The sequence below is a fragment of the Haliaeetus albicilla genome, chromosome 9 (assembly GCF_947461875.1).
Source record: "Haliaeetus albicilla chromosome 9, bHalAlb1.1, whole genome shotgun sequence".
In the NCBI taxonomy this organism is placed as follows: domain Eukaryota; kingdom Metazoa; phylum Chordata; class Aves; order Accipitriformes; family Accipitridae; genus Haliaeetus; species Haliaeetus albicilla.
In genome coordinates this window covers 5,963,573-5,978,746 of record NC_091491.1, presented here as the reverse complement: position 1 = coordinate 5,978,746, position 15,174 = coordinate 5,963,573, and the positions used below count along the sequence as shown (strand labels likewise).

At 67.9% G+C, this 15,174-nt stretch overlaps 2 protein-coding genes across 4 annotated transcripts; both read right to left on the bottom strand.

Annotated features, from left to right (window-relative positions):
• Positions 1-1,161: 1,161 nt before the first annotated feature.
• SPAG5 (sperm associated antigen 5) lies at positions 1,162-10,714 on the bottom strand. Of its 2 annotated transcripts, XM_069791223.1 has the most exons (24): positions 10,278-10,714; positions 9,884-9,985; positions 7,834-9,659; positions 7,561-7,753; positions 7,113-7,232; positions 6,889-6,981; positions 6,638-6,772; positions 6,203-6,322; positions 5,854-5,946; positions 5,465-5,599; positions 5,205-5,298; positions 5,019-5,112; positions 4,832-4,913; positions 4,270-4,403; positions 3,794-3,959; positions 3,459-3,630; positions 3,092-3,163; positions 2,813-2,936; positions 2,427-2,538; positions 2,118-2,198; positions 1,892-2,035; positions 1,637-1,711; positions 1,450-1,530; positions 1,162-1,349 (listed from the first exon to the last, which is right to left on the bottom strand). In XM_069791223.1, exons 1-24 carry the CDS (start codon positions 10,299-10,301, stop codon positions 1,236-1,238), a joined length of 4,386 nt encoding a protein of 1,461 aa, XP_069647324.1. In that variant the 5' UTR covers positions 10,302-10,714; the 3' UTR covers positions 1,162-1,235. The 2 variants fall into 2 exon arrangements, with proteins under 2 accessions (XP_069647324.1, XP_069647325.1); XM_069791224.1 differs by lacking the exons at positions 5,465-5,599; positions 5,854-5,946; positions 6,203-6,322.
• A 111-nt stretch (positions 10,715-10,825) lies between these two features.
• On the bottom strand, positions 10,826-14,753 carry RSKR (ribosomal protein S6 kinase related). Of its 2 annotated transcripts, XM_069791226.1 has the most exons (12): positions 14,587-14,747; positions 14,303-14,500; positions 13,438-13,521; positions 13,292-13,360; positions 13,047-13,116; positions 12,176-12,283; positions 11,962-12,002; positions 11,837-11,864; positions 11,643-11,732; positions 11,484-11,572; positions 11,292-11,402; positions 10,826-11,199 (listed from the first exon to the last, which is right to left on the bottom strand). In XM_069791226.1, exons 1-12 carry the CDS (start codon positions 14,641-14,643, stop codon positions 10,978-10,980), a joined length of 1,167 nt encoding a protein of 388 aa, XP_069647327.1. In that variant the 5' UTR covers positions 14,644-14,747; the 3' UTR covers positions 10,826-10,977. The 2 variants fall into 2 exon arrangements, with proteins under 2 accessions (XP_069647327.1, XP_069647328.1); XM_069791227.1 differs by lacking the exon at positions 12,176-12,283 and having other exon boundaries at positions 14,587-14,753.
• Between the last annotated feature and the right edge of the window lie 421 nt (positions 14,754-15,174).

Here is a 15,174-nt window from a genome sequence, read left to right as displayed (position 1 = left end):
AGCGGTGTCCCCGTTCACCCCACAGGGCCGGCTGCCAGGGCCTTGCTCTGCTGAATCCCCGTCGTAAAAGGAAGGCTCGGCCACCCCACATGGCCCTAAAATCCAGGGAAGGGAACACATCTGCCCCCGCATCCCAGAGCCGGGCACAGCCTGGGGCCCCCACTGCCAGCCTCGCATCTTGGGGGGGGGGGGCCGTATCTGACCCCCTGCCAGCAGGGTCACAGCCATAACAGGGAAGGAGGTGATGCCAGGGCTGCTTCCCCATGAGCCACCCACGCACCCGGTAAATAGAGGCACAACCCTAAACATCTCCATTTCCTGGGTGCGGGGGCTAATAAATGTGCCAGCACCCAGCATGTTGCAGCACCCGCCCGGCCCAGGGCAGCAGGGCCGCGGCAGAGGGCAGAGGAAGGTGAACCCCCCTCCCGCCTCCAACCCCCGGGCAGGAGAAACAGGCCATTAAAAACCAGAGCACTTGTTTGAACAGTGCTATTTTTGGGCTGTGCCAGGGGAGGGAGGTGCCGCATGGCCCCCATGGCGGCGGGGAGCATCCTTGGGGTTGGGAACACCAGGAGGGGGATCCCGCAGGAGATGCCTTAGTGGGGAAAGAGGGACATAAGGCTGGAGCTGTACTGGGAGCAGGGGAGCCCCTGAGGGAGCCCCCTCCATGCGGCAGCGGGGGCCAAGGCGGAGGGGGGGGCTGGGAACAGGAGCTGGCAGAGCTCCCAGCGCCTGGCAGGCAGCGCTCGCCTCGACCCAAGGGATGCTGCATGCCGGAGCCACGCAACAGGCATGTGGCCCGCAGCCCCGTGATGGGGGTGCAGGATCCAGCCTCCGATAGCCTCTGCGGGGGGGGGGGGCGGCACAGAGGGAATCTAGGGCAGGAGGAGGAGCAGGGGCCCAGGGAGGGAAGCTAGGTCAGCCTGGGCATGCTGGAGCCGCAGGGTGGGAGCCTGGGGAATGCAGGGCCTTAATGAGAGCAAACACCAGCGGAGGTGGGGGGGTGGGTGCATGTTCCCCCGCCAAGAAGGAGAGGCCCTGGGGTGGCAGGGAGTTGTGCTCATAGCCCCATGACAGGGACAGAGCGGGAGCAGCCGGTGCAGGCTGGACAAGTTGTCCCCACCCAGGGCACCAGAAGCTTCCTGCATCCGTGGCACCAGGCAGGGTGAAAGCCAACAAAACTTTATTCAATAAATAATTACAGCATTAAGAAGAGGAAGGTTTCACGCTACAGGCTATAGCGGCTCAGCAACTTCCTTGCTGCCAGTGGCTGGCTTCAGGCCCAAGTACCGCAGCAGGCTGTGGAGCTCCTGGCAGCCGGCTGCCACGTCGGGGACGGCCGACAGGACCTGGGGACAGCAGCAGTGTTAGTGACAGTGTTTAGGATGAGGGTTTTGTGTTGCTGCAGTCACAGCAAGGGTGGGAGTGAGGAACCACAACAAACCTCACCTCTTTCATCTTCTCCTGCATCTCCTCGTGGGTCCTCAGCACTTTCTGGGCATGACAGAGCCTCAGCTCCAACCCTCGGACCTGCAGTGAGAGATACCTGTTAGGAGCCTGCCCCAAAATTGGGCAGGGACCGGCCCAGGAGGGAGAGGGCACAAGAGCCAGGGCAGCCCCTTGGGGGTCCCCATACCTGCTCCAGGTACTTGTCGGAGAGCAGCAGATTCTCATCCTCTTTCTCCAGGAGCAGCAGCCGCAGTTTGTCCACCTGCAAAAAAAGCAAGCGCCGCTGAGGCATCACTGTGGGGCAAGAGCCCTGGCGTGGAGGGGGCTCTCCCCTGCCATCCCACTGGTCGCCTGCTCAAAGACCGAGGGCTGGAGAGGTCCCCTGTCCACAGAGGGGTGGTGACACGAGGAGTTCTCAGCCCCAGCAGCCCCCCAGCCTCACCTCCTGCCGCAGCAGGACTCGCTCCTGGACATAGACAGCATCCACCTTGGGCTCCTGCCCCCGCATCTCCTCCCACAACACCTTGGCCTCCGTCTCTGCACGCTGGAGCGAGCGCTTCAGCTGAGAGACCTCTCCCTTCAGCCTCTGCGGGGGGGAAAGATGCTGAGTGGGGTCCTGCAGCCGGCACCCCCCAGGCGTGCAGCTCGGCCAGGTCCCCGTCACACACCGTGACTTCCCCACTCTTGTCGATGAGTTGCAGCATCTTCTCTTCCTGCTGTTTCACCACGTCCTGCAGCTCCTTCTCGTTCTGCGGGAGGGGGAAGAAGCAGTGTCAGGCAGTGCCCGGCCCTGGCCACCCACATCACCCCAGGTGGGAGCAGGTTTTCTCATGTTTGAGAAGGTCAGACGAGCCAGGAGCACCCATGGGGCATCACCGGAGCCGGTCACCCAGATTTCTCTGTGTCCTAGATCAGCGCCCGTCCCAGTTTGGCTCTGCCCTGGGGTGAGCGCTGGCCCACTTCTGGCACCAGCTCACCTCTAGCTTGCCCCTCAGTGCCTTGTTCAGCTTGACGATGGTGGCAGCCTGGGCATCCATCTTCTCCTGGCTCTCAGTTGTCACCGTCTCCAGACGGAGCTGCAGGTCGGAGCTGGGAGAGGACAGCGGTGCTGAGTGGGTGGGTATAGCAGCCGAGAGTGGTGCTGGCTACCAAACCCCCTCCTGGGCATCCACCAGCTCCATGGTGGGAGAGGCCAACCCGCCAGCCCAGCCAGCTGGAAAAAGCCCTTCTAGCCATGGCAGGAGAGGTCTAATCCAGGGCTGGGGCAAGACGCAGAGCCCAGACAGGCTGCCCGCAGGAGAGGCCATGCCCAGGAGAATGGTGCCCGTGCCTGGCCCTCGACACGAGCCCCCACTGAACTCACATCTCTGTCTGCAGCGCCTTGAACTCGCTCTGCTCCAGCTCCTGGATGCGGGAGCTCAGCAAGGTGAGGTCAGAGACCATGGCTCTCAGCTCCTTCACGCTTTCCAGCAGACCGTCCTCGGGCTCTGTGGGCAGGGCAGAGGCTCGTGAGTCGCATGGAAGAAACTGTCAGCCCCAGGGGACACGGAGCCAAGCGGGAAGGCATGCCTGCTCATCCCCCCCCATGCAGGCAGCCCTGCAGCTTCAGAGCAGGGTTCAGGCAGGGTGACAGCCCCAGTACCTATCGGCTTTGGTGTAGAGGCAGGTTTGTCCTTGGTAAATACACTCCCACCTCCGGTGGCTTCATCAACATCTGTGAGAGGAGAGTGCAGAGGCGCTGTGCCCAGCCCTGCGTGCTGCAGGGAGCACAACCAGAGCTCACTCATACACCCATCTGCCCCAGGGAGCTCAGAGAAGACCCCAGACACTCGCAGAAGCAGTGACCCCCCAATCCATGGCTGCCACGAGGGAGCAACCGGGGAATCCGCAGGGAAAGGCACGGGGATGGCGCTGGGATCTCCTCCACACGCAGCACCAGTGCACAACCCCAGCATAGGAGGGAGGGATTCCCCCCCCCCCCAGCACCCAGATAGCGGGTGTCAGCTCACCTTTCCCCGACACCGCTTTCAGGACACTGCCCACAAAAGAGGGCCTGGCATGGTACGGGGTGCGGCATGCTGGCGTGCGGCAGGCGGGGGTCCAGGCACGGCGGGGTGTCTGCCAGCCCGGCGTCCGCGGAGCCGGGGTCCAGGCTCTGCTTCTCAGTGGGGCATCATCATCCTTCAGAGGGGAGAGAGAACACAGTGCCAGAGCACAGCTTGCAACAGCTCTGTACTGCCCCAGCGAGCCGGGGGGAGGGTCTCGAAGCCATGCCATGGAGAGCCACAGGTGTCTGACCCCCCCGGCCACCTCCTTGTCCTTGTCCCCAGGGCAGGGCTCCTACCTCTTCTTGCAGAGCGGCCCTGAGGCAGTCAGCGAGCTCCTGCAGCCGCATCTTGCTCTCGGTGATGTCCATGGAGCACCAGGAGATTTTGTCCCTCTTGAGCTGCAAGTCGAGGAGCTCGGCCCTGGTGGTCTCCAGCTCCTTGCTGAGGGCAGCCTGCTCTTCCCTGCGGGATGGCATCAGCCTCAGCGGGAGCAGCGTTCTCCCTCCTCAGTGGAGGATGGGGACGTTTCCCATGCCTGCCTCCTGCCATGACCCAGGGGTGGTGCAAACTCTACAGATTTAGGCGGCTTCCCCCAAGATGGGGTCTTGCTGGGCTTCCCCACAGCCTCTTCCACCCACCTGGGCAATCAACACTTGGTTGGGGCAGCAGTGACCAGAACCACGGCCCCCTGTGTGTCCCCCACCCCCCCAGGAGGGGCTCGACTTCCCAAAAATAGAGGGGTTCAAGTGAAGGTGGTGAGCGGGGTCGGTACCGCAAGCGCTGGTGGGAATCCATCAGCTCCTCATACTGCAGGCTACGCTCCTGCAGGGTGGCCAGCGTGGACTTCAGCCTGGCCTCTACCTCCAGCAGCTGCGTGCGGGACATGCAGTTCTCCTGATCGAGGAACTAGAAGAGGGTGGGGAGGCACGGCTGTGAGTGCCCAGGAAACCTAAGGGGGCCCCTTGGGACCCTCAACACAGTCCCTCCCATGCCTCAGGGTGCCTTTTCTAATTAGGTGCAGCTTTACCCCAGCAAACCAACCCCTGGAGACCAATAGTTTACAAGGGACATAGGAGAGGCTGGGGAATGGCACCACGCCTGCAGCCAGGGGAAAATTATCCCAGAGAGCTGCCCACCCCCTCCCCCCCGGGAATCACCGCCGGGCAGGATAGAGATCTGCGCTACGTGCGGGATGTCAACCACCCTTGAAGCGCTCATCCCACCCCCACTGCAGAAGGGCTAATCCCGCTCCTGGCCAGCCGCCAGCGTTCCCGCGAGGCCGTGACGGGGGCCGGCAGCGCGTGACGGAGCGGGCAGGGTCAGGCAGCTCCTACCTCCCGGCACTCGGTTGACTCCCGCAGCTCCTGGCACAGCCCGTTGCACTCTCGCTGCAGGGTGTCCCTCTCCCGCGCCAGCCTGCGGGGATGGGATGGGGTCAGGGGGTGCCACTTTTTGGGGGCAAGGGGTGGCAATTTGGTGACTATGGGGGGGGCAATGCCCTGCCCCAGGGTTCAGACCCACCAGGCCATCTCCTCCCACTGCTCCTCATTCTCCTGCTGCAGCGCATCCCGCTCCTGCTCCAGGCTGGCCAGATTCGTCATCAGGTTGCTCAGGTCTGCAAGGGGCAAGAGCAGTCAGCGCGGTGGGGGACGACGACAGGGGCAGCAGGGACAGAGCAGTTCCAACCCCCATGTCGCCCACCCCTACCTGCGCTGAGGCGTGAGTTGGCCACCGTCAGCTGCTCCAGCTGAGCCACCGTGTCCTGCAGGGCCACCGAGGTCTCCTCCAGCTGGCAGGACACCTGCAGAGACACAGTGTCCTCCGGGCTCGCTTTGGGCTGCTCTTCCCCATGGGGTGTTCCCACAGCAACAGGCACCCCAAGTCACCCCATGCCTGCCATCAGCCAGGCTGCGAGGGAGCATCCCAGACACCCCCAGGGCACCACTCAGCACCGGACAACCCCTCACCTCCTCCTTGGCCTGAAGAGCTTCATCCGCTCGTTGCCTCATAGCATCCCGCTCCTCCAGGCAGCTCCGTAGCTTGCCAGGCACGCTCTCCAGCACAGCCCGGCACCTGGACACCAGGGCCCTCGCCTGCTCCCGCTGCGTTGGGGGAGAGATGGCATCGGGCAGAGCTTAGCATGGCACTGCCAGCCTCGGAGCCGGGGCAGCGCAGCCGTGCCGGCCGGTGGCACTGCCCCACTGCGCGAGCAGGGACAGGTCTGGCAGCCGGGCTGCCCACGGTACCCAGGGCACAAAGCGCTCTGAGACAGAGCGAAGCGGCACCAGCTTGCACCACACCGGCAGGGAGGCAAGGGGCTGGGCCCGCCGCCAGCCCCCACCGGGACAGCCCTCACCTCTGCGTCCAGGGCTCTCCTTTCCTCCTCTAGATTTTCAAAGGTGATATCTACAAATTCCCGGAAAGGCTGAGCCTCAGCAGCCAGGGATGCCTGGGGGGTAGGAGAGATGGGTCAGCACTGCTGTGGTTGAAGATCCATATTCAATGGCCGTGGAGGGAGGCAAGCGCCAGCCCCGAGGCCGGATCTATGGCAGCTTCCCAGCAGCAGTGCCAAGAAACCTCTGGTGGACCCAAGCCCATCACAGACCATTGCTCAGAGCATCACCCAAGCTCAGGATGTGGGGATGCCCTTCCAGCCCCCAGGGACCCAGGTGGGAGGCAGCTGGAGGTGCCCACCCGTTCAGTACCTGCTGGTCAATGGCATCCGCCAGTAGCGTGCCCAGCTCTCGCTGGGACGCCAGGCTCTGGTCGCGGGCACCGATCTGGGCACTGGCATGGGCGCGGAAGGTCTCCAGGAAGCGATCTCCCTGCCGAGGGAAAGATGCTGCTCCGGGCACGGTGTCGCACAGGGGCAATTTCCAGGAACCGTCCCCGCATGCTGCTGCCGCCCAGGGCTCCTGCTCCAAGCGGGACACAGCCCAAGCCAAAAACCCATCCAGAGAGCTCCAGCCGCTCTGGGCACCTCCAAGCACTTCTGGCCTTCCAGGGCCACATTGGGCTTTCCCCTGGGATGCCAGGAAGACCTTCACCCCCCCAGAGTTGGGCAAAGATGCAGGACACCCCATCAAAGGCATGGGGACAGCAGACCCTGCCCCGACCCCCCCACCGGCTGCCCCCCCTACCTCTTCCTTGGCTCGGAGGGCTTCGTCCGCTCGCTGCCTCATGGCATCCCGCTCCTCCAGGCAGCTCCGCAGCTTGCCGGGCACGCTCTCCAGCATGGCCTGACACCGGGACACCAGGGCCCTCGCCTGCTCCTGCTGTGAGAGGAGACAGCACCCGGTATAGCCAACAGCTGCCATGTGTGCCAGCAGCACCAGCATCTCCCAAAACCCAGGGGCAAGGGGGGGCCAGCCCAGCCGCATTGGGTGCTCACCTCCTGGGCAAGGGCTCCCTGCTCATCCTGCAAGCTCTGAAAGGTGGCATCTACGAGGCCCCGAAACAGGAGGCACTGCCTGCTCCAGGCGCTCTGGGGAAGGGATAAAGGCACCGGTGCTCAGGCAGCGCTCCCAGAGCTGGCACAGGCAGCATCGGACACACACATGCCCTGCCCAGCTGAGACCTGGTGCACTCATCACACGCCAGCCAGCCGAGACGCACCGTGCCCGCGGCAGCCAGCTCCAGCTCCCGCTGCAGGTCCTGTTCCGCTCCCCGCTGCCGCTGCAGAGCCTCCGTTTTCCTCCGCAGCTCAAGGTAGAGTTTGCGGTAGATCTCTTCCTCCTAAGGGCATCCCAGCAGAGGGGAGGGGGCTTCGCACCAGCCCTGTTCCACCCCGGGGTCCAGCGAGAGCCGGTTAGCCATGACAGCTCCCATCCTCCCCCCACGTGTGCCAGGGATGTTTCCCCGCACAAAGGGTTCAAATTCAGCAAACTCAGCGGGTTGAGCCAGGCGCGTGATGCCGTGCCATGCCGCAGCAGCCCCGCTTTATTTCCGCTCCACCGGCTTGCGGTCCAGCCGGGGCCACCATCCCGCCGGCGGCACGTGGGCACTGTCACGGCACCGAGGCCACAGGGAACAAGGGTGGCATCGCCCCTGCGAGGACTCTTACCCCTTTGGGGTGGGTGATGTCAGTCTGGGTGAGTGCGTCCCTCTGCTCGGCCGGCCCCACGCCGGGCAGCGGCCGCTGGCTCTCCTGCCAGTCGCGCAGCTGGAGCGAGAGGGCTTCGATGATGATGAGGGTGCTCTCCAGCCGCCCCTCCAGCTCTGCCCGTGGCAGGGACTTCAGCTGCTCCCGGGGACAGCTGGGGACAGAGAGAGGGCTTCGGGCAGGGACAGACCAAAGGTGACAGCCCCGTCTGGGTGGGCACATCCCCACACTTACTGCCAGAGCAGGGAGTCTGTTTCAGCAGCGCTGTCCTTGGCACAAGGGAGGCCGCCGGCAGATGTGTTCATGCTCTTATCCCGCAGGTCCCGAGGGGTCATGAAGGTGCCGGCAGCCGCGGTGGGCACGGGGGTGACGCTGGTGCTGGCGGCCGCGGTGGGCACGGGGGTGACGCTGGTGCCGGCGGCCGCGGTGGGCACGGGGGTGACGCTGGTGCCGGCGGCCGCGGTGGGCACGGGGGTGACGCTGGTGCCGGCGGCCGCGGTGGGCACGGGGGTGACGCTGGTGCCGGCGGCCGCGGTGGGCACGGGGGTGACGCTGGTGCCGGCGGCCGCGGTGGGCACGGGGGTGACGCTGGTGCCGATGTCCTGCCGCGGCAGGGGCAGGCTGTGCCGCAGGGAATCCAGCAGGGACGAGGCGTTGAGGCTCTTCTCCAGCCACACCAGCGGCAACACCCAGGAGACGGCACCCTGGGCCACCTCAGGCGAGGGGATGGGGGTGGCCGTTGCCTCTGACCCGGCAGGCTCCGACCTACCCGCCTCGGTGGGAGGGAGTTCCGGGGGGCCCTGCTGTGGGGGGGCAGGGGACTCGGCTCCCTCAGGGGTGCCTTGGCAAGGTAGGGAACCAGCACCCCCATCTCCAGCCAGGGGCTCGGCAGCCACGGGGCTGCAGGAGAGGTCGGCGGGTGCCGCTCGCCACCCGTGGAAGGGGGCTTCCTGCGGGGTGGAGCTGGTGCCGGGGGGCCCTGGGGTGCAGGAGGCCAGGCTGGCGCTACCAGGGGACCTGGGGTTGCAGGGTGCTAGAGGGGTGCTGCCTGGGGAGTTTGGAGTGCAAGGCACCGAGCTGATGATGTCGGGGGGTCCTGGGGTGCAGGGTGCTGGGCTGGTGCTGCCAGGGTGCTCTGGGGTACACAACCCTGCGATGGGGCTGCACAGGGCAGCTGGCACGGTGCTGCTGGGGGGCTCTGGGGTGCTGGGCCCTGGGATGGAACTGCACAGGGAGGCTGGCCCGGTGCTGCTGGGGGGCTCTGAAGTGCAGGACCCCAGCACGGGGCTGCACAGGGGGGCTGGCACGGTGTTCCCGGAGGGCTCTGAAGTGCTGGGCCCTGGGACAGGGCTGCACAGGGGGGCCGGCACGGTGCTGCTGGGGGGCTCTGAAGTGCAGGACCCCAGCACGGGGCTGCACAGGGGGGCTGGCACGGTGTTCCCAGAGGGCTCTGGGGTGCTGGGCCCTGGGACAGGGCTGCACAGGAGGGCTGGCACAGTGCTGCTGGGGGGCTCTGAAGTGCCGGACCCTGGCATGGGGCTGCACATGTGGGCTGGCACGGTGCTACCGGAGGGCTCTGGGGTGCTGGGCCCTGGGACAGGGCTGCACAGGGGGGCTGGCACGGTGCTGCTGGGGGGCTCCAGGGTGCTGGGCTCTGGGACAGGGCTGCACAGGGGGGCTGTCACAGTGCTGCCAGAGGCCTCTGGGGTGCTGGGTGCTGTCACAGTACTGCTGGGGGGCTCCGGGGTGCTGGGCCCTGGGGTGGGACTACCAGGCGGCTCTGGCTTGGTCCTGCTGGGAGGCTCCAGGGCACTGGGCGCCAGGGTGGGATTGCTGAGGATCTCAGGGGCACCAGGCTTCAGAGCAGGAGTTCCGAGAGGCTCCAAGGTGCTGGAGCCTAGGGTGGGAGTCCCTGGGGGCCCCGAGGTGCAAGGCACTAGGGTGGTGCTGCTGGGGGGGAGCAGGATAGCACTTCTGGGGCGTCCTGGTTTGCAGGGCACTGAGGTGATGCTGCTGGGGGGGCCCCGGGTGCAGGATACTGGGGTGGCGCAGTCATGGTCCTACAGGACATTTGGGGGGGGTAGAGGGGGTCAGGGCTGCCCTGCCCTTCCCCCCAACACCCCATAGCCGTTTGCCCCAGTCTCCCCATTTCCCCCAGCCCAGTAGATACACTTATCCTCCCACTACCCTGGTACCCCCCCCCCCCAGTTCCCGTACACCCCAGCACCCTTCCCTGTTCCCTTCCCCGCTCCCCCCCGTCCCGGTTTCCTCCCCACACACCGACCTTGAGCCGCAGGCGGCGGAGCAGCGGGGTGAGGGTGGTGCGCTCGGCGCCCGGCTGCAGCCGCAGCTCCTGCAGGGGGGGGCGCCAGGGCCGCTGCTGCCTCTGTGGGGGGGGTTGGGGAAAGGCACCGGGGGTCACCGGCGGCACCACCGGCAGTACACCCTCCCCCATATACATATATACCGGGAGCGCTTCAGCCCGCACCGGACCCACCGCCTCCCAGCCAAGCCCGCACGGTCGCAGCCGCCATGCCGGGACCCTCAACCCCGCCGGGACCCTCAACCCCCCCCCGGCCCCCCCCCCCGCCGGGCCGCCCAAACCGGGCCGCCCAAACCGGTGTCCCCCCTCCCCGCCCGCCCCGTGCTGAGCTCCCCCGGTCCCGGACCGCACTCACAGTGGGGGTCTGGGCAGCCCGCATGGCCCCGGTCCCGCTCTCCGGTCCCGCTCTCCGGCTCCGGCTCCGGCCCCGGTCCCGGTCCCGGTCCCGGCTCCGGTCCAGGTCCCGCCGGTCCCCGCGCGCCGCCCGTTTGAAAACCACGCACCGCTCTGATTGGCTGCTCCGCGCACGCGTCACACCGCCGGAGAGGTTTGTTAAAGGCGGGGCTACGCCAGGCGGTGGGTTGGGGAGTGGGCGTGTCTTGAGGGCGAGGCCCCGCCCCTACGGCGCAGTACAGCGCCAAGCACGGGGCGCGTCGGGAGCGCGCAGCCCGCCGGGGACGCGCAGCCCTTGGAGGTGGAGGGGGGACACATGCGGACGGACAAGCCCAGCTCCCCCCCCCCGATCTCGGGGCCTCCCCAGCGGCTACCCCGAGGGAACCAGCCCTGCACGGCCCCCCAGACCTGCCCCGACCCCTACCCGAGGGAGGAGGGGGGGAAACCAGCCCCAAACACCCCCCTGGGGGTCCCGCTCCCCCCCAGGAGTCAGGGCAGCACCCACAGCGGTGCCCGCGGCTCTCGGGTTTATTGCTCCCGCGGGGAGAGGTACAGCGTTGGGGTAAGAGGGACCCGGCCCAGCAGGGTCCGACCCGCTGCCGGGGTAAGGGGTGGTGGGGGGGTTGTCCCTGAGCGATGCCGGGGGTCCCAGCCACGGTGGCTCAGCCAGGCCAAGGCCGGCCCGGGGAGACGACGAGGTCGCAGTCGAAGTCAGCGAAGGTGGCAGGATCGGGTGGGGGCTGCTCGAGGGGGCGCGGGGCCACCGCCATCGCCACCGGGTCCTTCTGCAGCAGGTCGGCGTCGAAGGCCACCCCGCGGAAGAAGGGATGGCCCTGGAAATGGTGGAGGTAGCGCAGGCGGCGCAGGGGGTTGTGGCACAGCAGCTGGGGACGGAGGGAGGACAGTGAGCGGTGAGGACCCCAACATCCAGTCCAGGGGGCCAGCAGGGACCCCAAAATCCAGGTGGGAGGGTTACCTCGGCAAGCAGCCGGGCCAGTGCGGGGCTGAACGCAGGTGGGATCTCGTAGCTGCTCTCCTTGACGCGCTCCAGCATGGCCACATGGTCCCCCGCTGGCGCCACAGGGAACTGGGGGGCAGGGAGCAGATTTAGGGGCTCCGTGGAGTGCCCGTATTACTCCCCCCCCCCCCCCCCCCCCGCGGTCCTCACCTCCCCGCTGGCCAGGGCGAAGAGCAAGACTCCCAGGGACCACCAGTCAGCTGTGTGGCCGTAGGGCCCCCCGCTCAGCACCTCCGGGGCTGCGGGGATGAGCGGGTGAGTGCCTGGGGGGTCCGTGCCCCCCACCGCAGCCCCCCGCTGCCCCCTTACCCATGTACTGCAGGGTGCCGCAGATGGTGTGGGCTCGCTCGCCCCACCGCAGATGCCGGGAGAGGCCGAAGTCGGTGAGCTTGAGGTGCCCTGTGGGGTGAGACACTGCGTGGGGACCCATGGACGGGGTGTCCCAATGGACGGGGTGTCCCCACGAATGGGGCATCCCCAAGCCAGTGCCACCAGACTCTTACCTCTCTCATCCAGGAGGATGTTCTCCATCTGAAACGAGACAGGTGCTGGGGTGGCCTCTCCATGTTGGGGGGTTCGGAGACCCCCCCACCCCATCCTCCGGCCCCCCAGCCCCGCTGCCACCCACCTTCACGTCTCTGTGCATGATGCCCAGGTCGTGGAGGTACACTGGGGAGAAGACGGAGCCGTCAGAGTGGCGGGTCCCCTCCCGGCACGGTGCCCATTGCCACCCCTACGGCACCCCGCAGGCAGCTGCCCACCCTCAGGAATGGCTGACCCTGCCTGCTGGTCTCCATCAGTGGGGACAGTGGTGGCTGTCCCTGGCACAGTGGGCCACTTACCCAGCACCAGCACCAGCTCAGCTGCAAACAGGCGGACGGTGGCTTCGGCAAAGTGCCCGGCGGCACGCCACAGCGCGTGCAGGTCTCCGGTGCTGCAGTAGGTGCACACTGCCGGGACGGGCGATGTGCCTTACCGACGGGCTGCCCTGTGGGGCTGGGCTGGCACGAGGGGCAAGGGCACCGGGGTGGCATGGGCACAGGGAGCCTGGTGGGTCACTGGGGCCATGCACCAAGGTGATGCAAGTAGTGGGGCCATAAGGGCGGCGAGGTGGCACAAGCACCAGGACCACACTGGCACCAGGACCACGGACTAAGGTGACATGGGACCACACTGGCACCAGGACCACGGACTAATGTGACATGGGCATGACTAAGGAGGCACAGGAGCATGCAAGTACCAGGGTCACGTACCATAGCGACATGGGCACCAGAGCCATGTGGCCACTGGGAACACACAAGCACCAGGGCCACATGAACTCCAAGGCGGCACAGGCACCATGGCCACACGGGTACCAAAGTGACACGGTCCCCGGGATCACACAGGCACTGGGAACACGCAGGCTACGTGGGCACCGAGGTGGCACGGCCATCAGGGCCACCGGGGCCAGGCAGGGACCAGGACTGGGGTGCCTTATTCACCCCCGTGCTGGTCCCTGCCCCACTGTGGCTCGTCCCCATCCCTGTCCCCCCTGTCCCTGTCCCCGCGCTGGCTGTGGGGTGGGAGCCAGCAACCGAACGCCTGGATCCCCACGGGGCAGCAGGCAACACGGGGGGAGCGTGCGCGTGTGCGGGGACACGTGTGCGGGCGGCGGGGACACGTGCGCTGGCGGGGGGGGGGCTGGGGCGAGCCCACGGGCAGATGGTCACTCACTGATGAAGAGGTGGCGCTGGCCCTGCCAGCTGTCCCCCAGCCCGTGGACAAACGGGTGCCTGACCTGTCTCTGGGGACACAAAGCAGAGAGGGTGAGCGGCCCCCTGGGGTGGGGGGGGCCAGGGGGGGCCGGGGACCCCGCTCCTGTCACCCTCCTTCCACAGCTCTGGCGGCCTCCTGCCATTCCCACGGCCACCCTGACCCCCCCACCATGGGCTGGGGTCCCCCCTGGACCCCCCCCTAACCTGGATGCTGACTTCTTCCTTGCACTGCTTGAGGGTGTCACGGCGCAGCACCTCCACTTTGGGCACGACCTGGGGGGGGCGAGGGGCCGTCGGCGGGGGGCCGAGGGCAAGCGGGAGCACCCACGGGCCCCAGGGGCAGCACCCACCTTCACGGCGCAGACCTTCTCCCGCCCGCAGTCCAGCACTTTGAGGATGGTCCCGAAGGAGCCTTTGGCCACGAAGCCCAGGATCTGGGGGGGGGGGGGGGGGGGGGGGGGCAGGGGCTGAGCACCCCACAGAGATGGGTCCCGGGGTGCTCAGGGTGGGGCAGGGTGCGGGGTCCTGCGTGGGGTGAGGTGGCACAGGGCACCCAAGGCAGGCGGTGGGGACACATGGGGACCAGGAGGACCCAATAGGGACCCCAGTGGGATGCACGGGGACCCAGTATGGGGCACATGGGGACGGGGGACAGGGACACGGGGACCCCAGCAGGGCGGTTGTGGATGCTGGCGGGAGGCACAGGACCCCGGTAGGACACACGGGACCCCGGTAAGACGCCTGGGGACCCCATTAGGGTGCAGAGGGACCCCATTAGGGTGCAGAGGGACTCGACACGGGGACCCCCCCCCGGGGGTAGAAGGGGACCGGGTGGGACGGTCGGGGGACGCCGGTAGGATGCACAGGGACCCGGTACGGCGTGCGAGGAGAGCCGGTAAGACGGTCGGCGCTCCCGGTAGGACGGCACGGGATGCACGGACGGCGCGGGAGGACGCTCGGGAAGGATGCACGGGGCGCTGGGGGACCCCGGTAGGGCGTGCAAGGACCCCGGTAGGGCGTGCAGGGACCCCGGTAGGGCGTGCAGGGACCCCGGTAGGACGTGCAGGGACCCCGGTACGAGGTGCGAAGGGGACCCGTTAGGGCGCTCGGGGCTGCCGGGGCGGGGATGCGCTGGCGCCCCGGGAGGACGGTCGGGAACCCCGGTAGGATACACCGGGACCCCGGTAGGAGGGTGGGGGGGCCCCGGGACGGCACCTTGAGCTGCTGCTGGCGGGCGGAGGGGCGGACGGGGAACTCCGGCAGGAAAAGCGAGACGAGCTGCGGCAGCGGCCACCCGGGCAGCGGCGGCTCCTCGGCGGGGCCCCGCGGGGCCAGGGCGAGTACCGACCCCGGTACCGGTACCGGCCCGGCGCGGCTCAGCAGCGCCCGCACCCACGACCCCACGGCGCGGCCCTGCGGAACCGGGGGCAGAGTCAGCGGGGGGACACCGGGACTGGGGCGGGGAACGACGACACCCCCGGGGCCACCGCCGCACGCACCTGGGGGGGCCGCACCGGGGCAGGGGCCGGCCCGGGGCCGCTGCTCGTTGCTCCCATCGCGGCGCCGCCGCCGCCGCCACGGCCGCGCCCCGGGCCCGGGCCCCGGTAATCCGCCGCCCTTACATAATCCCGCCGCCCCGCCCCGCCCCGCCCCGGCCGGGCGCGACCACCCTCCGCCCCGGGGTCGAGCGCCGGGGCTGCCCCCTTGCACCGGGAGCGCACCCCGGGACGAGCTTCCGCACCGGGGACTCCCCCTTGCACCCGGGTGCGCACCCCACCCGTGACTGATTCCCCCCCCCCCCCGCTTCTGGGCAGGACACACCCTCCGGGACCCCCCTTTGCACACTTTGGGGTTCCCCCTTTGACCACTCATTCTCCCCTTGCACCCCACTTTTTGCCCCGGGGCAGCCGGTGGGGTACCTGCAGCCCCCACCGAGCCCCAGGCACCGACGGGGCTCACAGAGGAGATGGGAGAGGGACAAGCCCGGGGCGATGTAGGTGCTGCAAGGGACCCCCAAGCCCCCAAAAGCAGGTGCCCCGAGCAACCCCCCGGGAAGGGCAGGGGGTGAAGCCATAGCAGGTGGGGGG